Source organism: Notamacropus eugenii, chromosome 6 (genome assembly GCF_028372415.1).
Source record: "Notamacropus eugenii isolate mMacEug1 chromosome 6, mMacEug1.pri_v2, whole genome shotgun sequence".
NCBI classification, from domain to species: domain Eukaryota; kingdom Metazoa; phylum Chordata; class Mammalia; order Diprotodontia; family Macropodidae; genus Notamacropus; species Notamacropus eugenii.
Window position 1 is genome coordinate 227369093 of NC_092877.1, and position 24844 is coordinate 227393936.

The following is a 24844-nucleotide window of genomic DNA, read 5'->3' on the forward strand; positions in this document are numbered from 1 at the left end:
CAAGTATTGTGGAAATACAATCAGGATAACACAAGATCTAGCAGCTTCTACATTAAGGGATTGAAGGGCATGGAATAGGATATTCCAGAAGTCAAAGGAACTAGGACTAAAACCAAGAATCACCTACCCAGCAAAACTGAGTATAATACTTCAGGGGAAAAATTGGTCTTTCAATGAAATAGAGGACTTTCAAGCATTCTTGATGAAAAGACCAGAGCTGAAAAGAAAATTTGACTTTCAAACACAAGAATGAAGAGAAGCATGAAAAGGTGAGCAGCAAAGAGAAGTCATAAGGGACTTCCTAAAGTTGAACTGTTTACATTCCTACATGGAAAGAACATATTTGTAACTCTTGAGACTTTTTAGTATCTGGGTACTGGGTGGGATTATACACACACACATGCACATGCACACGCACACACACATAGAGACAGAGTGAATTGAAGAGGATGGGATCATATTTTTAAAAAATGAAATCAAGCAGTGAGAGAGAAATATATTGGGAGGAGAAAGGGAGAAATGGAATGGGGCAAATTATCTCTCATAAAAGAGGCAAGCAAAAAACTTTTTAGTGGAGGAAAAAAGAGGGGAGGTGAGAGAAAAACATGAAGTTTACCCTCATCACATTCTACTAAAGGAAGAAATAAAATGCACACTCATTTTGGTATGAAAACCTATCTTACAATACAGGAAAGTGGGGGAGAAGGGGATAAGTAGGGTGCGGGGGATGATGGAAGGGAGGGCATGGGGAAGAGGGAGCAATTTGAGGTCAACACTCATGGGGAGGGCCAGGATCAAAAGAGAGAATAGAAGTAATGGGGGACAGGATAGGATGGAGGGAAATATAGTTAGTCTTATACAACATGACTATTATGGAAGTCATTTGCAAAACTACACAGATATGGCCTATATTGAATTGCTTGCCTCCCAAAGGGAAGGGGTGGGGAGGGAGGGAGGAAGAGAAGGAACTCAAAGTTTTAGGAACAACTGTTGAGTACTGTTCTTGCTACTAGGAAATAAGAAATACAGGTAAAGGGGTATAGAAAGTTATTTGGCCCTACAGGACAAAAGAGAAGATGGAGACAAGGGCAGAGAGGGATGAAAGAAGAGAGAGCAGATTGGTGATAAGCGGCAATTAGAATGTTTGGTGTTTTGGGGTTGGGGGAGGGGACAAAAGGGGAGAAAATTTGGAACCCAAAATTTTGTGAAAATGAATGTTAAAAGTGAAATAAAGAAAGAAAGAAAGAAAGAAAGAAGTAATCAAGAATGGTCCCTTTAATGAGCAAAAGAAAAAAAACATAAGTAAATCAAGCTGGGAGGGAAAGAGTGAGTTACTATTGATAATCACTTTGAAGTCAGGAGGGTACAGAAAATAGGCATTAAATGGAGTTTGAGTAGGGACCTATTGTTGAAGTCCAATGTATGGACTTCAGAGAGCACTGAGTTAAAGATTTTTGGGAAAGAGGAAGGAAGGAAGGAAGAAAGGGAGGGAGGGAGGGAAGAAGGAAGGAAGGAAGGAAGGAAGGAAAGAAGGAAGGAAGGAAGGAAGGAAGGAAGGAAGGAAGGAAGGAAGGAAGGAAGGAAGGAAGGAAGGAAGGAAGGAAGGAAACCAGTAAACCCCAAGTTAACTGGGCATGCTCTGGCCATCCAATTTTACCTTCCTTTGGAGAGGAGAAGGAAGGGGGTGGGGGGAACCAGAGGAAGGCAGAGGATGAGCTAAGTTACCCAGCTAGCTGGGTCCCCATTCAGGCACCTGAATAGGTCTTAGCTGAAAAAAGGCCAAGGTCTCCCATTGCATCCTGGACCATCTCCAGTCAACCTGATGAATATCTGCTCACTGGACCCAGATGGCTCTGGAGGAGAAGTGAGGCTGGTGACTTGCACAGCCCTCCCTCACTCAAAACAAAGTCATGTGCAAGTCATGTCATCATTTCTCTGATGTCATAATCTTCTTTGAAAACAAAGGACAAGCACACACAATAATATGTACAGAGTATCCTAAAATTCTTAGTGTATTTTTTAAACTTAATAAAGCTTAACGATCAGTCTTTGAGTCTGGCCATTCGGTTAGATTTGATCAAATACTTTGCTAATATATACACTAAAGCTGATGTTTCTCTCATCTAGCAATCTAGTAGCCTTGTCAAAAAAGGAAATGAAGTTAGTCTGGTATGATCTGTATTTGAAGTTCTGCTTGCTCTCTACGGTCACTTACCATTAACAGATGGATAAATGTAAATATTCTACATCAACAACACTATTGTAGAAGCCTCCCAATTAGTCTCCCTACTGCTAGTCTGCCCTGTCTCCAACCCGTTCATCACACACAGCTCCTGAATCACCTGTTCAGGAAGTTACAACAGCTCCCTATTGCCTCCTGGATGATGACGATGATAACCACATCAATAATTAACAATGATGATGATGACAGAGTTAACGTACATGTAGTGCTTACTAAGTGCCAGGCAATGTGCTAAGTGTTCCACAGTTTTCCATGTTTTTGGATAAAATACAAACTCCTTGCCCTGGCACTTGAAGTTCTCATAATCTGGCTCCATCTAACTTTTCTGGACTTGTTTCACATTCCTTCTCATATACAGCATTGCACATTCTAGTATTCTGCCTCCCCCTCCTGTCCCTTTGCACATGCCACCTTTCATGTCTTTAATGTTCTTCTTCCTTGACTATCTCTTGTAAGTTTTCAAGGTCAGCTCAGGTATCAGCATTTTCTACACAAAATCTTCTCCTGATTCCCCTTCTCCAGTTATTAGAGCCCCACCCCAAAATTATTTTGTCTTTATTTTGCATAGACTTTGTACTCACCTATAGACATACTAAATGCCATGAGCAGACTTTTAAGGTCCTTGAAGGGGTATGTGGGAGGACCAGTAGGTCTCTGTATCCTCAAAAAACAGGTACTGAATAAATGATTGCTGAATTAAATTGAAATGTACTAAATATGTACTTTTAAGCTACTTGATAAATTTTAGATGTGGTTCCTAAACCTAAGTTTAACTAATAAAAATCAATTGCCACAGTACTGTCGTAACTCAATTACTGAAAAACTGTAATAATGTAAGACTACAAGCCTCCACAAAATCCTTTTCTAAAGCCTCACTGTGGCTGGAACTGGCCATAGCTATGCCAGAGGAGTACACCTCAGTTCAAAGGTGTCATGCATGCTTCCTGACGAGCAGCCTAGCTAAGCAGAGAGAAGTTCTGCAGCAGTACGCTGCCTGGGGATGGATTCTTTGGTGATGGTGACCGTGAAACAAAGAAAAATACCCAATGCTGTAGTTCTCTATTTCTCCCTTTTACTTGAGAGGCAGAGAGTATTAAAAACTGCAGAACTTGGCTGTCAGCACAATAAAATGTAAGGAAGGTGCCTGCCCAATGACCAAGGAGTGGACATGGTACTGAAGGAGCTGAATCATATCAGGAAGTTGTAGCTAAATAAAAGGATGATTCAAAATTCCCCTTAAAAGGACAACCAAAGCAGTAGGTAGAGAAGCTGGTTTTATCATATGCCCAAAGACAACAAAAAATATAATTTCATGATCTCACAGTGCAATGTTTATGACAGGTCTTTTGAAAAACAACACAACAAAAATAGCTGTAGTTCATGTACCAACATCTATTGCTGAGAATGAAAATAAAGAAATTCTACAAAGAACTTGGTAAGTCCTTCTGAACTAAATCAACATATAACTAACACTTATAAAGCTCTTTTAGGTTCCAAGAACTGTACCAAGAGCTTTACAATTATTATCTCACAACAACCTTGAGAGGTAGGTGCTATTATCATTCCCATTTTACAAATGAGGAAACTGAGGCAAACAGAGGTTAAGTGACTTACCCAGGGTCACACAGCTAGTAAGTGTCTGAGGCTAGATTTGAACTTAGGTCTTCTTAAGTCCAGGCCCAGTACTCTATCCACTGAGTCACCTGGTTGTCCAAAGTGCTATGCACTTTGATATGCAGCAACTTCACCACAAAAGTAGAAATAAACGAGGATGGTGAAAAACATATCAGAAAGCATGGCGATTTGTAAGGGAAGCCAAAACTCAGACTACACAGACTCATCCCTCTATATCATGAATACTACCTTGAAGCAAAGAATTTGCAGGCACTAGACAAAGAAATGACAGAATAGTAACACACACACAAAAATGAGATCAATATTTTAACAGAGAAAAAGACTAATTATTGATGTGGAAATCATCCCTGAATCAGCTAGGAACAGTCAAGACTACTGACTAGCTCAAGCAAGGCCCAAATTAGTGTAACACTAGAAGAAAGAACAATCATGAGAAAAACAGATGGCATGCTAGCTGAAATGCAATTGTGACCCAGTTAGACAAGCTATTAATAATAAAAAAGGGTAATGAGTAATTAAAATGACATCTATATCAATTATAGTAATCTTATACCTAAATTTAACTAAAGCAAATTAATTGTCACAAAAAACCCAACATAATCTACCAGACACATTGGTCAGCAAAAATTTAGTTTATTTCCCAAATAGAAAAAGATGCAGGCCAAAGGCAACACTGGTTTGAAATATAAACTCATTTGTAACATCTTACCAAGAAGGTGATGATAATAAAATATACAACATTTATAAAGGACTTACTACGTACCAGGCACTACGCTAAGTTTTTTACAATTATTATCTTATTTGATTCTTACAACCACCCTTGGAAGGTGTTATTATTATCCCCATTTTATAAATGATGAAAGTGAGGTATACAGAGGTTCACTGGCTTGCCCAAGGTCAAACAACTATAGGTGTCTGAAATTGAATTTGAACTCAGATGTTCCTGACTCCAGGTCTGTGCCACACCTAGCTGTTGTTGTGTGTTCACCCTTCATTGCTGAAGGACACCATGCCATCAGAGAAATGATGACATGACTTGCACTTGACTTTGTTTTGAGTGAGGGAGGGCTGTGCAGGTCACCAGCCTTACTTCTCCTCCAGAGCCATCTGAACCCAGTGACCAGATATATTCATCAGGATGACTGGAGATGAACCAGGATGCACTGGGAGACTGGGCCCTTTAGGCCAAGGTCTATGCAGGTACTTACTTAGGTTAAGGTAATGCCCACTCACTGAATAGGCCTCTTTAAGAAGTAGTCAGGGCATGGCCCCTTTAATGAGGCAACAAAAAGAAAGACATCAGGCTGGGAGGGAAACAGCAAGAGTTACTATTGGTAATCATTCTAAAGCCAAGACAGTCCAGAAGAGAGGCTTTAGGCAGGAGACAGGGGTCCCATGGTATCTGAGCAGTAGGCTCAAGGATAAGGGGAGCAGAAGAGAGGGAACAAAATGAGTGGCAGTTTTTCTTAAAGTTGTTCTTTGTGTATAAATGCTTGGGCAATGGCTGCGGATGATGAGGAAATAATAAGTATAGTATCCTTATAGAAGAAAACTTGAACAACTCGTCACCCACCTAATTCTAAGGACCAATGCTGGCCCATAAATGAAAAGCTCTGTTCAGTTTCCAAGGAACTAAGTTCAATAGTCTCTTCAGTTAGGTTACGTTGTCACTGACACCCATCTCAGATCACAAGCCTGGTGCCATAACTAGCTACCCCAGTGATGGAAGATTATGATTACAAGGGCCTCATAAAGTGAAGAAACTAGTTCAATTAAAGTGTTGCAAGACCAAGCATGATCTCTTGACTCCGCTCTGATTCTCCTGCATATTGCTGTCAAATAAATTTTCCTTAAGCATAGATCTGACCATATCACTCCTAATCAATCAACTCCAGTGGCTTCTTCCTATGGTCACTTGGATCTATAAGAGTCTGTGTTTAGCTTTTAAAAGTCCAACATAACCTCCCCTCAACTTATCTTTCTGCCTCAATGGGTATTCCTTGCACATTCTAAGAATCAGCCAAAATGGCATTCTCTACACTCCACAAACACAACACTCCATCTTCCATCTCCAAGCCTTCTTTTCACAGTCTCTGCTCCTTCAAGGCAGAATCAAGAGGCCTCTTCAGCACAGTCTTTTCTGAGCCCCTGCTACCTGCTAGTGTCTTCACTCCCAAAGTGCACTGTATCTAATTACTTGGCATCTACTTGCATTTCTTCACTTCCTATTTATGCTGTATGTTTTTGCCTGTGTGGAGAGCACATTTTCTTCTAACCTCATCCTTTCTGCTTCCCTTCTTCAGGCCAGCACTTCGATTTGCATTCCCAATCAGTTGTCCTTTCTTTTGTTCCTTAGGGAGACAGATTCAAGTTTTTCTATTCTGCCAATTATTTCTTCAGTGCAAATCATAAATTCTTCTCTTCAATTCTCATTTCTCTTTTAAACCATTCAGGAAGAGCATGCTGTAGTTCCAGCTTCTTGCAATTCACAAGACGCTCTGCCTCATTAAGGGTTGAATCCTTTTCCTTTGTTTTAAAGGTTTTTAAGTATTTGCTCATAGGATGCTCAAATTTGTTTACTAGATCTAGAGGCCATATTTTCTGCTGCTGTTAATGTCTTCCATGTTAATCTGCTTATGCTCAAAGTCTTTAAGTTTTCTTCCTCCTGAGATCTTTCATACTTTCAGTGCTCTGGGTTTTTTCCCCATATTTCCCCCTCCTGCTCACTTTCTGACTCCATCTGTTGGTGGTTTCCTTGGGGGCTGGAATCAAAGCATCTCAGCCACCTTCCACACCAGGTAATTCACAGTTCATCACCAGCCTTAGTTTCTACCCCAATTAGACTTTTGAGGAGACAGAACTAGCCACAGCTAATTGCTGGACTTTTCCCCTCAGGGAGTGCCAGATAGGAGGGAGGGAAGGCTCTCCCCCAACCCCTCCTCCCCTAGCCATGACATCTTGCTGTTTCCTGTTCCTCAGCAGTCTAGGCCAGCGGTGCTGATCGAAGCCCCTCAGCTGCTGTTGCTACTGGGGTGTCAGTGTAAAGATGAGCTCTCTTATAAGCCCCATTTCCTGTTCTTTCTACTCTTCTGCTGCTACAATGGTGGTTATCTTGGCCTCAGCATATTTCTAGTTTGGAGGCTGGATCTCCAAGGCACTGGAAAGAGCCTGGGGGGGGCGGGCACTAAGAGTGTGGAGCATTGTGTTGCAAGCCCATGGGTTGGACTGGTTTTTACCTTCCTTGGATTCTTGGTGTCCGAGACCAACTGAAAATATCTTGTATGCACTTTTCTCTGATGAATCATTTGTTTTCAAAAGGTTGGAGAAGTTGTGAGGATCAGATAAAATTTCTGTCATGTGACCCAGAAGTCCTATTGTATATATTATATGTACTTATTGACTCATTAGACTGTAAGCTCCTTTTGTATTTTCACTGCCTAGCAAAGTTTTTAACATCTACTAGATGTCAAATAAATTCTTATTAAGGATAAAATGAAAGAAAAGAAAAAGAAAAAAGTTGTAGAAAAATTTTTTACAACAAATTGATCTCATTAACAGAGTAGAGACTCAAACTTCATAGTCCCAGATGTGCTACAGTACCATATATGCCAAGGCATAAATGGTACTAAAGGGAACAAAGAAAAGTAAAGCAGCTGAACTGGACTAAGTGTCTTCAGAAATCAGTGTACATGGAAGTGAAATATGTGAAGGCACTTAGGCAATGATGTATAAGACATCTAAAGGAAGGAAAGACATCACAATTTCAGACTTTACTAACACTGTAAAAAAAAAAACCAATGAGAAGCTAACTACCAACGGAATTTTTATAAAAATCATACACACACATACACACGTGTCCATATATAAGTACACACACACATATGTATATTCACTGGTAGCACTCTCCATGGGCAGATCAGCTGGAAATAGGCAGTCTTTCACAAGCAATGCTATCCAGTGGAAGACCTCTTTATCCTCAGATAACTGACTAAAAGTTGAAGAGTCTATTGAAATTATTGTGTATTATTTTTAAAACTGATTTTGCAAAGCAGAACACAGCTTTAAAGGTCTCTTCCACCAAGATGTTGCCCATCCACTTATGGATGTGACCATATCAAGATTATGAAGAACAAGAATTAATGGCAAACAAAATCATAAAGAATCATTAAATGATATGAGATAATCTTGTTAGGCAGCTCTCTGATCACAAACATTAGGTAAAGAGCTAAAGAGGGAGATAAATGCCCAACAAAGTTGACCACTACTGTAATGGAGGAAATCCAGTTCAAAGTCCAAACTGAAGTGGGATTCACTGTGCATGTGATGCCCCTGACACAGTACTGGTCGAATCAAGCATCAATACAAAGCAGAGGCTCCTGAAAGAGATCTGTAGTCACTCAAAAGAGTATGAACTGAGCATCCACACAGATGAAACCAAATGAATGAAAGAATAAATATCTATTGCCCTGTTTCTGGTATGTGGCTAGATGGCAAAGCATGCAATCAATGTGGGAGACAACATGCAAACGACGACGTACAAACAAGATATATTCATGATAAACTGGAGCTACGTTCAAAGGGAAGGCACTAACATTAAGGAGGATCAGAAATGGCTTTTTGAAGAAAGAAAAATTTTAGTTGAAACTTGAAGAAAGTCAGAAGGCATTGACAAAGGAGAGGATTGCAAGCATGGAACACACCAGTGAAATTACAGAACCTGAAAATGAAATGTCTTGTGCAAGGAGGCCAGTGTCACTGGATCACAGATGACAGGGAGGGGAGAAGGAGAAGGGAGCCAGAAGATGAAGGACTTTGCAAGTCAGAGAATTTTATACTTGTTCCTAGAAGTAACAGGAAGCCATTGGAATTTATTGTTTAGGGGAGTGGGTAACATGGTTACACCTGTGCTTTAGGAAGATTACTTTGACAAATGAAGGGAAACCTGGGGACAAGAACAATCAGCTGGCTATTGCCATAGTATACACCCGAGCTAAAAGAGGACCTGTACTAATCAGTGTCAGCGTCACAAGAAGGAAGGAGGCATAGGTGAAAAATGTTAAAAAGGTAAAATTGACAGGACATGACAACAGATTGGATATGGAGGTGAGCATGAGGTGTTGAGAACAGCAGGTTCCCACCTGGGTAACCAGGAGGATGGTGGTGCCCTTAACAGTAGGAGAGAAATGAGGAAGAGGGAGGAAAAGTACTTTTGGAAGTACTTCTGGGTTTTTTCCCCTTATTTCCCCCTCCCGCTCACTTTCTGACTCCATCTGTTGGTGGTTTTCTTGGGGGCTGGAATCAAAGCATCTCAGTCACCTTCCACACCAGGTAATTCACAGTTCATCACCAGCCTTAGTTTCTACCCCAATTAGACTTTTGAGGAGACAGAACTAGCCACAGCTAATTGCTGGACTTTTCCCTCAGGGAGTGCCAGATAGGAGGGAGGGAAGGCTCTCCCCCAACCCCTCCTCCCCTAGCCATGACATCTTGCTGTTTCCTGTTCCTCAGCAGTCTAGGCCAGCGGTGCTGATCGAAGCCCCTCAGCTGCTGTTGCTACTGGGGTGTCAGTGTAAAGATGAGCTCTCTTATAAGCCCCATTTCCTGTTCTTTCTACTCTTCTGCTATGTGCCCCCTCTCTTCTGACGCTGCCACCACCTCATGTCTGGCCTATTTTAATAGTGTCCAGATAGTTCTTCAGGTCTCTAGGTTCTCCCCACTCCAGTTCATCATCCACTAAGCTATCAAAGATCTTACTCAGGTACAGATCTGACTGTATCACATCCCTATTCAATAAACCCTAGTAGCTCCACATCACCCCAGATCAAATATAAATCTTCTTGCATTTAAAACCTTTCATGACCTGTCCCCACCACTTTTCCTTCTTCATGCACTTTGTACCCCATTATTCATTATCCAACTCCGGATCTCTTAGTCCCATTCCCTTAAAACCTCCAACCACCACCACCACCACCAATGTCATGCACTAAAGCTACGCACTTCCTTCCACTGGAATACCTGCTCCATAGGCATCAAATTTACTTTCATCTTAAATCTTTCTTTTCCCACTCCTACCATCTTCTGGTTCTCACTGAGCCTTTTCTTGCTACTGATGACAATGTCTCCATGGCCACCCTTTCCAACACTGGTTGTAGTTTCGCTCATTCCCCCTGATTCAAAGGTAAAAGCTGGGTAATTGGAATATTCTTTGCTCCCCATTGCCACTTTCAGGCTCTACCTCTACCTCCACCCATCCCTCAATAATCTTTGCCTTTTGGAAATTCACTCAATCCACATCTACACCCCAATCAAAATTCTGGTAATCACTGCCGACTAACTTTCAGAAGACACTCCTTTCCTCAATGAGTTCAGTGTCTAGCTACATTCTTTCTTTACTCCCCAACCCCTGCCCTCATACAAGGTATACATACTGATACTCCCTCCATCACCTTAATCTCACAGTTCCCTAACTTATTCACTTCCTATGACCTCTCCTCTTCCTCCACCCCAAGTTACACAAAAGTATGGTCATTCCCTTCCTCTGGCTATCCATGCTCCACTTACACGTCAATGAACTCTGAAATTCCCTTCATCTTACCACAGTCTTACCACTCTCCTTTTGCCTTATAACTCCAAATCCTATTCTTTGTCCACACAGTGACCTCCAAGTCCTCCACCCCTCAGCTTTCTCTAGGTTATCACCCCATGTACGAGCTACACTCTACTCCTTTCTCCATTTTATCCCCTTGGTAAACCAGTTCAACTCTACACTGTCCTCTTCTCTCTCACCCCTTGTATCACCGATCTTGACCTGCCAAGCCTCAGCCTTGAATCATTCCCACTGTCTCCTGTCTTCATGCCTACTCACATGTTGCTAATGAAAGTCTTACATAGCCTAGGACCTCAATGCTGCATGGCCTCCCTAATTAACTCACTATCCCACTCTCCACAATGGCTCTTCCAAGACTTTTCATCCTTCCTGGAATATCCCATGATTTTCTCTCTCTCCACATTCTTTGCTGAGAACCTTGCTGCATCTTATGTTGAAAACACTGAGGCCATTTGCTGACAGCATCCTCTTCTTCCCTCCTTCTTAACTCCCTACACCCAGATGCCTTCTGCCACTCTTCTTCACCCCAACACACAAGGAGGTGGGAGGAAGACCTCTTGGTGAAGGCAAATCCCTCTACATAGATCCATCTATAATCCCCATTCTAACTCATCTTCAGTTTCTCCCTGTCTACTGGCTGCCTACTGCCTACTGCCAACAAACACACCCAAGTCTCTCCCACCTTCAAAAAAAACCCCTTCATTTGATCCACCCCATCACACTAGCTATTATTCCATTATGGTTCTCCCCTTTTGTAACTAAAAGGCTTCCTAACAGCTAAAAGGTGCCTCTACTTTCTTTCCTCTCACTCTCTTATTAACTCTCTATGGTCTAGCTTCTGACCTCATCACTGCAACTGAAATCTAACTGCCTTTTCTCAATCCAAATCCTTCCTGACCTCTCTGCAATCTCTGACACTGTCAAATACCTTTTACTTCCCAATACTCTCCTTCCTAGGTTTTCATGACACTGCTCTCTCATGGGCCTCCTCATACTTCTTTGACCACTCCCTCTCTGTCTCCTTTGTTGGATCTTCATCCAGCAAACCCCAGGTACTTCATAGTTCTCTGTCCTTCTCCCTCTACACAACTTCACTTGGTGATACTATCAGTTCCCATGGATTCAGTTATCTCTATACTGATGATTCTTAAAATCGATTCAGCTCTAACCACTCCAACCTCACATCTTCAACTGCCTATTAGCTATCTTGAACGGGATGTCCTATAGACATCTTAATGTTCAAAACTGAACTCATTATCCTTTCTCACAAGAACGCAGTGAAGTAGATGTTATTATCATCTCCATTTAACGGCTGAGGGAATTGAGGCCAGGAGAGGTTAAATCACTTGTCCAGGGTCACACAGTAAACAGAAAATGCCTAGAATAGACACAGAACAGAAACAGAAAATAGAAAGCACTGGTCTGACCATGCCCTTCCTCTAGTCAATAAATTTCACTGGCTCCCAGTTCCTCCTAGGATCAAATACAAAATGCTGTTTGGTGTTCGAAGTTCTTCATAATCTAGCCCTTCCTACCTTTCCAGTCTTCTTAGGCCTTACCTCCCCTCCCCAGACACATTTTCTTCAATCCAGTGACACTGACCTCCCTGGATGTTTCATGAACAAGATCCTCCACCTCTGGGCTCTGAGCATTTTCTCTAGCTATTCTCAATGCCTGGAATTGTCTCCCTCCTCAACTCTGCCTACTGATTTTCTTGGCTTCCCTTAAGGTCAACTACAGTCCTACCTTTTACCCTCTTAATTCTTGTGCCTTCTCTGTTCATTATTTCCTTTTTAACTTGCTTATAACTTGCTTTGCATGTTTTCTCCTTCATTAAACTATAAGCTCCTGTCTTTTGCCTCTTTTTGTCTACCTGGAGCTTAGCACAGTGCCGGGTACATAGGAAGTGTTTAATTAATGTTAACTGATTGGTAACTGAATATAAATGAAATAAAAATGGAAAACAGAATAGAAATGGAAACGTTAATACTGTAAATTAAACTGACAGCATCATAGTGAGCCAGTGATAAGGATGACATTTTAAATTTCTACAAGATCACAAAATTTAAAAGTTATCTAGTCCAACCCTCTCATTTTACAGATGAAGAAAATGAGGTCCCAGAAGGTTAAGTGATTTGGTGAAGCTCACGCAGATAGCAAGTGAGCTGGAATTGAAACTCAGTTATTTTCACTCCCAATCCAGGAATCTTTTCATTGTATGAATGGTTTTCTTCTACTCTTGAACCATTCCTCCATCTTTGCTGACCAAACCATATCATTTTTTTAATGCTGAAATATGTGATGCAACATCAGTAAAGATTATTCACATGTGATACTAATTATGTCTAGTTTTTGAGCAATAAGTTTATTTGAACATGTCATCGTATTAGTAATACATGAAGCTGAACTTGTTTGCAGAATACTACAGTATAAGGATGACAATAATGTCGATGAGGAATGCCCTTAACAACAACTTGTATCCAGATAATGTCCTTGACAATAACTTGCATCCAGATAAAACCTCTGAGGTCCCTGAATCAACCAATCACACTCAGCCCCTAAGTAATAACAAACCAACCCCACAGAGAGACAGTCCCAACTTAGTGCCTGTGAAGCACCTACCATTGCTTACCCTATAGTAACCTTAAAGCCAATTAACACACCAACTTTTCCATCAGCCAATCCTAGGTACCCTTGCCCTATAAAAGAACCACTTTCACCTCTGCTGCCTGCCTGCCACCCCTAAGGAGAAGGGACCATTGGTTGCATTACTCCAATGGGTACCTTTATTTGATTTGGAGACAGTTTGAGTCTGAATCCTTTCAAGATGACACCACAACACACACCCTGCACCTCAACAATGGGAGCATTCTGAACACTGGGTTCTAAAATTATTGGAAAAAAAGATCATTTTATTGTTAGGAATGGAAAACATTATTTGATTTATGTAATTCATCTCTAACATGAATTCCAGAAATGAAGTCACTAAATGCACAAGGCATGAAAATTAACTCAAGGATCCTTGACTTATTGATGTGGCTCCTCCTTCCAAAACCCATGCAGATACAACATAAAAAGAATTTCATGGGCTGCTGTGGCTAAACAAATTAATTACCTGGTGCCCAACCGTGTGGGAGACTCTCCCCATTTAGTTAGGCTGGCCAGCTTTTTGAAGTGACAGTCAATCAACATTTATTGAGCTCCTCCTGCAGAGTACGTGCTCTACTGATGTTCCCAAGGACTGAGGGTCATCTCTATAACCTGATAAGACAGGCACTAGAGTATAAAACTTTAGTGGAAGTAACGTTCCAGAGCATACAGAAAATTATAAAACGGGAGTAGGTGGGAAGAACTTTGGTAAGAGTTTCTGTGTTCTTTCTCAAATGCTCAAACAGACGCTTCATCTTATCAATATGGACGTTTTTGAAGTTAAAGATAGTTAAAGATCCATACTTGCTCAGGCTTTATAATTCTTTTCTAAGGCATCATTGCATGGGGTTATCATAATCAGTAAGTCAATGAACATTTATTAAGAACCAGTTACTGTGAGCCAGGCACTCTTCTAGTTCCAGGGATTCAAAAAAAGGCAAAAGACAATCCCTGCTGTCAAGGAGCTCACAGTATAATGGGGAAATGGTACATACAAACAAGTTATATACAGGATAAACTGAAATTAATTAACAGCCGGGAGTCTAGAAATAAGGAAGAAAGGCTTCCAACAGAAAGTGGAATTTTAGCTGGGACTTGAAGGAAGCAAGGAAAATCAAGAAGTGAAAATAGTGAGGGAGAGAATTGCACACAGAGGGTACAGCCATTAAAAATACCTGGAGTAGGAAGATGGAGTGTCTTGTTCAAGATATATAGAGGTAGCTGGTGTCACTGGATCACAGAGAGTGTGGGAGAAGGGTATAAGGGGTAAGAAAACTGGAAAGGCTGGGGGAGGCAGTTGGTGCCACTTATAGAGGGTTCTCTTTTTATATTTGATTCCAGAGGTGGCAAGGGGCCAAGGCAGCTTATTTCCTAAGTAAAGGAGGGTAATAAGGGAGGCCAGAACTGCCCTTTAGGAAGATGACTTTTGACAGCTTAGTGGACAATGGATTGGAACGGAGAGACACAACAGACAAGAGTCCAGGCATGAGGTGACAGGGACCTATACCTGGGCGGTGACCCTGGGTGGTGACCCTGGGTAACTGCGGGATGGCAGCAATAAGGCAGAGAATGAAAGGAGGGAAGCTGTAAGGTGCCTAAGGCACTACATACATGTTAACTGTTATTACGGCAAATCTGACAGTTACTTAAAAGCTATGATTTTTTATTGGAAAACCTAAAGCATCCCATAAAGGAAGTGTTTGATTTCTGTTCCTTCATGAAGCACCTAACTTCTGGGGGCACGAACAGAAAAGTGCCAGTCCCCGCTGGCGCACATGCCCACGGAGAAAGCCCCCTTGGGCCCCGTGCGGAGGGGCACTCGGAGCACTTGGTAAGTGCCCTCTCAGGGTTGATTCACCCAGCAGTGCCCCCGGGAGGGCACGAGGCAGGCTGCCCTCCTCCGCCCTTGCTGCGGAGCCCCTGCTGACCGCCGGCGCTCATTCAGGTGCAAACCCCCGTACTATACTTAGCAGCCACCTCCCGCTACACGGATGCCAGCTCTACAGCGGGGCACACAAAAAGCAAAGGTCGGGGCACAGTGGGCGGGACCCTGGGACACTCAGCCGGGTCGGGCGAACCCTCAGGGGGGCAGGCTTCCCACCGCGCCTTTGCCGCCCGGGTCCAGGTGAGCACACCAACTTTGGGGGGGAGGGGACGGGATGCTCTGCCAAGTTCATGCTGGGGGTGTGGTGAGCACACGGCCAGCCCCACCCACCACCCAGCCCAGCCCAGCCGGGCCGGGCCGCCCCTGAAGGCACCCTCTCCCCTCGCAGGGCGCGGGTCAGCGACGGGTCACGGCCGGGGGCCGAGTGCAGGGAGGCGGGCCCAGCCGCTTGGGAGGAAGTGGGGAGCCCTGGAGGATTCCAGAAGCTCAGCCCCGGCTATTTCCGAGACCAGGACCAGAGTGGGCAGTCACGCCCACCCGGGAGCCCGCGAGGACTACCCCCTCCCGCCCCGCCCCCAGGCCCAGCGGAGGGCTGTTACCCCGGTGCTGGTACTCTCCGCCCCTCCCACACCGCCCCCCCAAACCACACACCCACTTCCCCTTCCCCACCGCCCGTCCCAAACGTCCTCAGGGGCGGGACCATGGGGGTGCGGCCGGTACTCACAGAGCCCACTCGATCCGGTGCTGGTGAACATGGTCCCGCTCCCGAACCCCCACTGGGGGGAAGGTCTAGAGAGAAGACGGGGGGAGGGGGGAAATGGGGAAGGAATGGGGGAGGGGCGCCTGCCTCGTGGGGGAAGGGAGGGGGAGTGGAGGTGGAGAGAAGGCGCCTTCAGCGCAGGCGCAGACACAGCGGGAGCTAAAATAACACGCGACAACGCTACCCGCGATCGGAAACGCGAGATGCCGGCAGCCGATCATTGCGCGTGCGCAAGCGCCCGGTTGCCCGTGCTCCGTCGGCCCGCCCCTCTTCCTGCACGGGAAGGTGGAGCTCTACGTTTCCGGGATCTGGCTTAGGTGAATCGAGGTGGGAGGGGAGGTGTGGGAAAGAGGGTTGAAAGGGGGCGGGACCTTCATTGACTAAGCCTCGGGAGGGAGGGGCTGGATCTGATTTGGGGTGATCCTCCCCCCTTGTTCTAGCGCTAGACTCTCTTAGTACGATCCCGCTCTTCCTTCCCTCCCCGCTTAGCGGTTTGGTATATTCGGGACCTCAGAATCGCCTCGCTCCCCCCCCCCCCCCCGCCTCCACGCAGTTGGTAGTGCCGGTTCGTTCGGCGCATGTTCCGCGGGGTTTAGTCAGGGTTCGTTCTTGGAGGCGAGCCGAGGTCGCTTAAGTTCCGGGGTGAGGCCGAGTTCACGAGGTCGTCGCTACTCACTTTCTCCGAGGAGAGCCGAAGTTACCCCGCTGCCTTAGCTGGGCTCGGAGGTCATTTCCTTCCTCTCACTTCGGAAGTCTTACAAGGCCTCGGAGCCTTAGGGACCGCGGGGAGAGCCTTCTCTTCCTGCCGGGGTCTGGGCCCCCCACCGCAAGCAGCCCCACTCTTAGCCTAGCCGACGCCGGAGGGGAGGGCTTCGCCGTGAGCCTTCTTCCAGGAAGCCCTCCGAATCCCACCTCTGATCTCCCAGGGTCCTGACCTGGCCATGTCATGCGTTATTTTGTATTCAGCCCTTAGTGCCCGTGCCCCGTCGTGCTACTTAAGCCCTTGGAGGGCAAAGGCTGGATTTTGGGTCTGGACTCAGTACACCTGGCTGCCAAACCCGGCCCAGCCGCCTAATGGCTAACTCTTAATTCGCGGGGCCTCCACCTGGCAGTGAGAACGTGCTAAGACTAGCCTGAAGGGGCCGGGGGCTCCCCTTGTCTCCTGGGCCCTGTCCAGTCACCCGGATGGCTGGGGGGGGGGGGGGGGGGGAAGGGGAGGTCGGTGACCTTGCACAGGTCAGCTGCGAGTCCTGTCAGGGCCTCCCGGGGCATCTAGGTCCAAACCCAACCAAGGAAGCTCAGAAACAGCCTCAGATGGCCCGTCTCTGTTCCGCCCCTCGCATAGTCCTGGGGGAGCGGATGGAATTTCTGCTTGTCTTAGGGTGTGTACCTGCCAGGCCTAGAGGCCTGTGTGGGCTACCCGAGTCTTCTTACCTCACCTCCGAGGTCTTCGGTTGGCCAAAACCGGATGCTCATATGAGAGAAAGGACGTTTCAGAGTCGAACAAGGGTTGAGCTTTATTTCAGGGTCTAGTTACAAGTGCAGGGGGGTGTTCCTTAGGAGGAAGAGGGGGAGATTTCCTAAGGAGGCTAGGATCTTAAGGGATTGGAAGTAGAAGTACAAACGGGGAGAGAGGGGGAGGGGAGAGGAAGGAAGAGAAGCGGAGCCTACTGTCCTCTTGACTCCTCACGTGCTAAGAGAGCTTTCAGGCTTCCTCAATCCTACTTAACCTTCAGCCGCATAGTTTGCATCTGAATACCGTGCTGTTAGGTAACAATAGTGTGCCCAGATCCGGGACCATCTCGAGGGCAGGGAGATCTCTCTCCCATCACGTTTCTCACGGGAAGAGGCGGAATTACTCGAGATAGCTCGGTTCACCTCGATTCCCTGCCGTTTCCTGGGGGGGTCTCGTGAGAGCTCTAAGATTTAGAAGCTCCCACCTTTACCCGCCCGAGACTGTCCACACGGAATTGAGCTTCCAATCCCAACATGTACCTAAGTTTAAAGTTACTACCTTGAATTCTGGAAATGCTTCTTGCATCTAAATCCAAGGTAACTTTGGAGATAAGATACTTAGATACACTGCATAGCCATCCCCCAATTGAATCCCCACCTGTCGTGTACATTATGTGGAAAATTCCGCTCTCCTTCAAATTTCAGTTTCTTCCTCTGAAGAGGGGTGGTAGGGTGGGATGGGAGTTTGTGGCTGAGGAGGGGACATCCCAATTCAGAGCTGGAAAGGACAAAACTTATATGTCCACTAGTTCTCCCTTTTGTCTCCCATTTTCCTCCCCTCATTTCTAATAGTGAAGAGGTTGAGTCATGCCCCCAAAGTTTCTACTGGTAACTAGAAGAAATAGAGGCCTCATCCATGTCCCCAGACTCCAAATTCAGTGTGCTTTCCATTTTAACTATAATGGAACATATATATATATAAGAGGTAAGAACAGAATGCTAAGTGTATGTGCTTGCTGTCTGCCTAAATGCTTTTACTCTAGCAATGTAAGGAGTACAGTACTAGGAGCCTTCAATCACTAAATCTAGAAGTCCTGGCGAAGTGAAAACAAATACCAAAAAACTTCAACTAGGAAGAGCACCAAGCCTGGAGTCAGGAGGACCTGAATTCAGATCCAACCTCAGAGGCTTAGTAACTGTGTGACTTGAACCTCAAATTGTTTCAGTTTCCTCAATTGTAAAATGGGAGTAATAATATCTCCCTCCCAGGATGGTTGTGAGGATCAAATGAAAATACTTGAAAAGCACTGAGCGCTGTGCTTGGGACATAGTAGGCACAATGCTTATTTCCTTCTTCCTGCCTTCCTTCCTTCTCTCATCCTCCATTGGGGAATTTGAGGGTCAGCCAGCATCCAAACTCCCCCTAGGATTCCCCCAGGATGAGTCTACCCCAAGTCTAACCTTACATCTCCATGCCTGAAATGTCTGGTCCTATGTGACCCTGATAAGAACTTTTTAAATCCACTGTGCTTCATTCTTGTTGGGGTGCCCAAATCCATGCAGGACCCCTGCAGCCTGCCTTGTGGCCATCTACCCTGACCACTTCTTCATTTTGTATCTCTCCTCAGTAAAGCCTACTTGCTTCACTTTCTCTGTCTACTGCATTTTTCAAGTGCTCTCAAAAGCATAAACCTTGCCCATGATCCAGGACTGTGGCTAATGGTCAGTTACTATTAAATTCCAAGATTTTTGAGTTAAGAAATGTAGTCAGAGCTGAATTGCTGCCCTATGGGCAGAGCTCTTTTCTTTGGCCCAAAACCAAGGCTAAGACTATAGAGGCCTTGCTCCAGACTGTGTGCCCCTTGACTTTTTCAACCCTGGCAACAATTTTCAATTCAATTAACGTTTATCATGCAGGCAATGTGCTAAGCATTTGAGATACAAATAAGAAAAGATAATTCCTAACTATCAAAAAGCTTGCAGTCTAAAGGGGGAAGACCAAAGGAAGCTGGAAAGTGAGGGGAGGATGGAGGGCAGGCAGCAAAGCTGTGGGAGGAGGATAGTGCTTCACCCTCTAATCTTGGCCCAGATACTTTTTAACTATAGAACCTTGAGCAAATCACATAACCTCTCAACCTCAGTTTCCCCATTTGTAAAATGATTGAATTGAACTTGATATGGTGCAGTGCATAGAGGACTAGGCTTAGAGTCAGGAATACTCAACTTCATGAGTTCAGATGTGGCCTCAGATACTCAGTGCAGGACCCTGTTTGCCTCAGCTCCTCATCTGTAAAATGGGCTGGAGAAGGAAATGGCAAATCATTTCAGTACCCTTGCCAAGAAAACCCCCAGTGGGGTCACAAAGAGTCTAAACTGAAATGACTCAGCAATATAGTCCCTTTTAGTGCTTAAGTCTATGATACTGTGATCCAGTTAGTCCCTTTAAAAGTTAGAAATTCATCCCTCGACCAGGAACAGTTCTGAGGGGGTGCTAATGATTTCCCCAAGATGGCTTTATAATGAGAAATCAGATCAATCACTAAGTAATTACATGATTATATTCGCCCTGCAAGGTGTTTGAGGGCCCCAACTGCTCTTTGGTTTCATTTTTGTATTGCCTATACTCAACGGATGCTTCCATTTCTCAGAGGGTCTCATTGACATGAATATTACCTTGGGCACATGAGAAGTTACGGTGAACTATGGTTATTTCATATTACACACATTGTCAGACAGAATCATTGTGTGGATTTTGCTGAATTTCTTTTTCCTTTTTCAGTCTTTTTAAGAAAAAGCAGACTTGCTGGGAAGATGAAGAAGGATATGTTTGGAAATGAATGTGATATTAAAACAAAGAGTATCAACAAAAAAATATTCAAGTTTGCTTGTTCCTGTCTAATTGAACAATACCCTTGATCATGTATGAAACATTCTCATAAAATGTTTATAAAGATGACAGTTCAGGCATAGGCATCACTAATAGATGATGTTTTTCCAGTCACCTGCTTTGGTATCTTCGGTGGTAAAGATCTGGTTCCATCAATAATCTTTCCCATCCTTTTGAAATCTACTCTTCCTTTAGAAGTCTTATAAATCAGTGCCTCTGTGTTTTTAATACTGTTGCCTCCTGAACTTCAGTGTATATTTGATTAGCTCTTCAAGTGCTGTTGCTACTTCTAAGGTGAAATGTAGTGGTCTAAGGTACAGATGTAGTGTTTTCACCTCCAAGGAAAGGGCTTTAATACTTAACTAACTCTGTGACTTAATTTACGTTAGTGCTCCCTCCAGTGGTGCTGATCCAACCGATTTTCAGTTTTTCATCCTTGTGTTTGGCCAGTTTTCAAACACTCTGCCACAAAGGCCTATTCTAATTATGGCACAAACATGACTCTGGATCCTCAAAAGCTATGCTAGTGGGACTCAAGCCCTGGCAGGTTATACTATACTGGAAAGTTTCTTAACTCAGAACTCAAAAGACTATAAGAATAGTTCTATATCTTTTCTAAGGACTGGGCAAGGTTAAGTGCTCGGATGTTTATCACCAGTACTGTAGCCACCTGGTAAAGAATTCTTTGGCCATGGCAACAAACATAAAGGTTTCAGAACACTGTAGAAATAGACATGCCACATCATTTGTTCTATTTATATCCATTTATTGGACTTCCAGTTTAATCTGTAAATGTTCTTTTGGATGATACAGGTTAGTTGCCAAGCTTTCTACAGGCTTCTATTCTGATCAGCAGCTTATCACTTTCATGAGGTAATAATGCTTGTAATCTTTCACCCTCCTCCAAAATGTTTTTCAAATTATTTGTACTCTAAACCAATGCTTCCCAACTTGTATGCTTTGGATATCCACCTACAAATACACAAATAAGAAAACATAATTTCTGTAGTCTGAATAACGTCTTGTGTCACAATTATGTATTAATTACTATTATGATTAATAAAGTACAAATATTTTAAAATGTCAGCTCTTTTAGATATTTTTGTTGAACCCATATAGGTGTTAATAATATAAATAACGTAGAGTTCTACACAAATATTTATGTTACAAGGGTGTCCACACTTCAGAAGTGCAGCTCTAAAACTCTGAACCACTGCTCTGAAACATGGATAGCCCATGATTTCAGTGTTTTGCTGCTTCAGCTTCATCCTGTCTTCTAAATTGATATTCTTTTGACATTTTTTCTTGCTAGCCATATACTTACATATGTACAGAGCTACAGTTTTGAAATAATAGTTATATTTATAACTAATAACTTTTTATCAATAGGTAGTCATTTAATGTTTGTCAACTGATAATGCCACCAGATCCTATATCACATGAATCCCACCAAGTTTATATCTAGATGCAGCATGGCTACTGGATGAGCTATATCCCTGAGGGCCAATCCTAAGATCACTCCTTGCTCCTTGGAGTAACCAGCTATCTACTAGCTGGATGTAAAAATTAGATGCCAGCTTAACCAGACATTTGTTCCCCTGACCTTTCAAAATTCACAAGATTGGAGATTCTAATCTCTACACCTAAAATGACAAAGAATAAACAGAGGCCAAGACCCATCTCTATGATCAAATATCCTAGGCAAAGAGAAGGCCTTTCCCCTTACAGCATGTTTCTCACCAGATACCAACAATGAAGCAATCGAGCTATCCAATCACCCAAAGAAACTAAGGATCAAACAGCTTTTGGTTAGTAGACTGGCACCAGTTACAGAATGTCTACTCATGCCTCATGGTTTCTCAAAGGCACTTCCACTCCATGACTTCATTCTCCCAGAAGCAGGGTCCCCAGCCTCTCCACATGGGTAGATGCCACCCAAGGTACTAGGCAGTTGTGCCACACTTCCATCCCAGAAGTCTAATGGAGGTTAGGTTGGAGAACACCCCCATGGACATAGCATGTGTGGCAAGATGGGCCTATGCCCAGGTCATTTTGGGTGACATATGTCCTGTCTGGACATTTCTCAGGGAGCTGAGCTTTCTCCTTAACCATTTCCAATGACATGACTTCTGACTTCTTACAGAAGAGCATATATGAGAGGCTTCTTGTTGGTCTTTAAGTCTCCATGACTGGATAGGAGGGCTGTGCCAAGGAAGATTGGCTACTGAGCCAGAAAGAGATGCCCACTCAGATTTTAAGACTGACTCTGTACTTCTCTCCCCCTGTCTTCCCTGCCCCCTACCCCACCCCAGTCTATTGAGTAATCCTGGGTTCATAGGATCATAAATCTAGAGCTACCAGTAAACTTGTTCACCCCTCCTATTTCACAGCTGAGGAAATTGAGTCTCAGAGAGGATATATGGCCTACCCACGTAAGAATGACAAAGGCAAATTTTGAACTTCGGTTCTGTGACTCCATATCAATGTTCTTTTCCACTGTACCCACCACTGCCTCTTTGGCAATATAGCACAAATTCTAGCAGGTCTTGCCAGTGCTGGAAAGCTTTTGGATATAGTTACTGACTGTTATGTGAAGACCTGCCCATTTAAGTTCTAAAATGTTCTTCACCTGACATTCACCACCAGATGGTGAATTTTTTTGGTCTTAGAAAATCACAAAACCACCTACTAGGCAACATTCCATGATGGACAAAGTGGAAAAGTGCAAGATGTGTTTGGTAATTACAAATAAACCAGTTTATCTGCAATGTAGGGTTTGGGTAGTAAGTTGTGATAGAATAAAATGCTGTCTCAGCCCTCTCCTATGAACAAGTATCTGCCCATCAACTTTGACCCTTGTTTTTTTTGGCAGTTAAGAAATATATCCAGGCACTTGCTGGGACATCACTTGACAGTTAAACATATTGACTGGTTAAAAATCACTTGGTCAAATCTCTTGATGTTTTCCATGATAATGTAGTAACAGCTAATACTGATCTGTGCCTTACCAAGTATGAAATTACATAGTTGGAGCAAATTACTTGAACTGTACCAAGAAGCACATGCACGCATGCATACACACACTCACACACACATACACACACACAAGCTGAAGCTGCTTAACCATATGCTTCATATCAAGAGCCTTTTGGGTTTTGTAAGCCCTGTTGTTTATTCAATTTTTTAACATATAGTCCCTGATCAAGGGACTTGATCAAGTACCAAAAGACTGCATCATATATTTATTTTTAAATTAACAGTTCTTTAAAATATATTCTGATTTGAAGCATTTGTGATGCCCCTGAAATAACTGGAGAGTCCGGGGGTGTCATAAGGAATCCCTGCCTTGGAGTTAGGAGCTAAAGATGTGGGGAATGGGGGGAAAATGATTTTGAAAAGATACGGTTGCCTTGAGGTCAATGAGAGAGCTGCATACCATTCCATTGTGTCTAAATAGGAGTTAACTGGTTTTGTTTTTTTGTTTGTTTTGTTTCTTAGTAGTTTCAATTCCCAGTGAAATTCAGTCCAGTCACTTATTGATACCCTTAAGTGATGAGAAACTGCATGAATCCTTTAGGGTTGTACTTACATTAACAATTGATTAGTATTCCTCATCCTGGAATGTTTTTTATCTAGTTTGTTTGAGAATTACTTTTTTGGCATAAATGATCTATTCATATTATATCCAGCACATTGTTTACTGGAGTGGGAGATCCAGGCTATGATTTATTTAGTGTAGGGAACTCAGTGGTATGGAAACTTCTCCCAATTTAGAAGAGTAGTTTATCTTCAGCCTCAGTGTCACTGAATTCCTGTCCTTCCTTTGACAAGTAGGGAATTTCTTAGTGCTCCAGGCAAAACTCCAAATTACCAGTTGCTGCGGAGCATCTTTGGCAGGAGTCCCTTCATTGGGAGTTCCATCAAACAACGAAATCACAAGTCTGACCTTCCCCTATCCTCCAAGAAAAACTACTAAAATAAACATATTAATTTTTTAAAAAATAATTTAAAATCTTAATAGAAAGTAAATCCTTTAATCAAGAAGTCAGGTAGCTTATCTTATAATGTTAGACATATATCTACTATAGTTGTTACCTAGTCCTTAACTAAGTATCTTTTTAATTATCCTTCAAGAACTAGAAACCAAAAAGGAAGAAGGGATGATAACCCTATAAAAGTTATAGGAAAACCCTATAAAAGAGGTAGAAGGAATTCAGATATAATGTAGAAGAATATGTTAGTCCCTTACTCTTTTAAGTCAAGTAAAAAAAAGTGTTAAGCACCTACTAATTGTGTTAAAGGTTGGAGATTCAAAAAGAGGCAAAAACATGGACCCTGCCCTCAGGGAGCATACTTTCTTAAGGAAGAGACAATAAGTTAAAAAAAAAAAAAGAAAAGAAAAACTAAGTACTATAAGAAATAGAGTAGATGAAAGATAATCCTAATGGGGATGGTACCAGCCATTGAGGGAACCAGACAAGTCATAGTTAGAGTTGGAAGGGATGGACTTTCTAATCTAAGCACCACATTTTGCAGATGAAGGAGCTGAGGCCCATGGTTATGCAGCCAATTTCATGTCAAACACAAGAACCAAGTTTTCTGCCTTCCAATCCTAGTTCCTCCCTTATTCTGTCTTTTAGTCTCCCAACAGACTCTGGCCTGTTTGATTAATTTTCTCTTGTCAATCAATTAAAAGTGTGTGACCCAAACAGCAAATTTCAGCA

The 24844-nt window shown here is 43.3% G+C and overlaps 1 protein-coding gene and 1 long non-coding RNA gene across 2 annotated transcripts in view; one reads left to right on the forward strand and one right to left on the reverse strand.

Annotated features, from left to right (window-relative positions):
• The window catches only part of UBAC2 (UBA domain containing 2), a 270773-nt gene extending 254755 nt beyond the window's left edge, over positions 1 to 16018 (reverse strand). Inside the window, exon 1 of the mRNA XM_072622052.1 lies at positions 15743 to 16018. Within this exon, the coding sequence (XP_072478153.1) occupies positions 15743 to 15773 (31 nt within the window). The 5' untranslated portion in view covers positions 15774 to 16018. The remainder of the gene's footprint in view (positions 1 to 15742) is intronic.
• LOC140512725 (uncharacterized) lies at positions 15971 to 21206 on the forward strand. The gene is made up of 2 exons (XR_011969889.1): positions 15971 to 16095; positions 20013 to 21206. It is a non-coding gene; the product is annotated as an uncharacterized lncRNA (long non-coding RNA).
• Positions 21207 to 24844: the final 3638 nt, after the last annotated feature.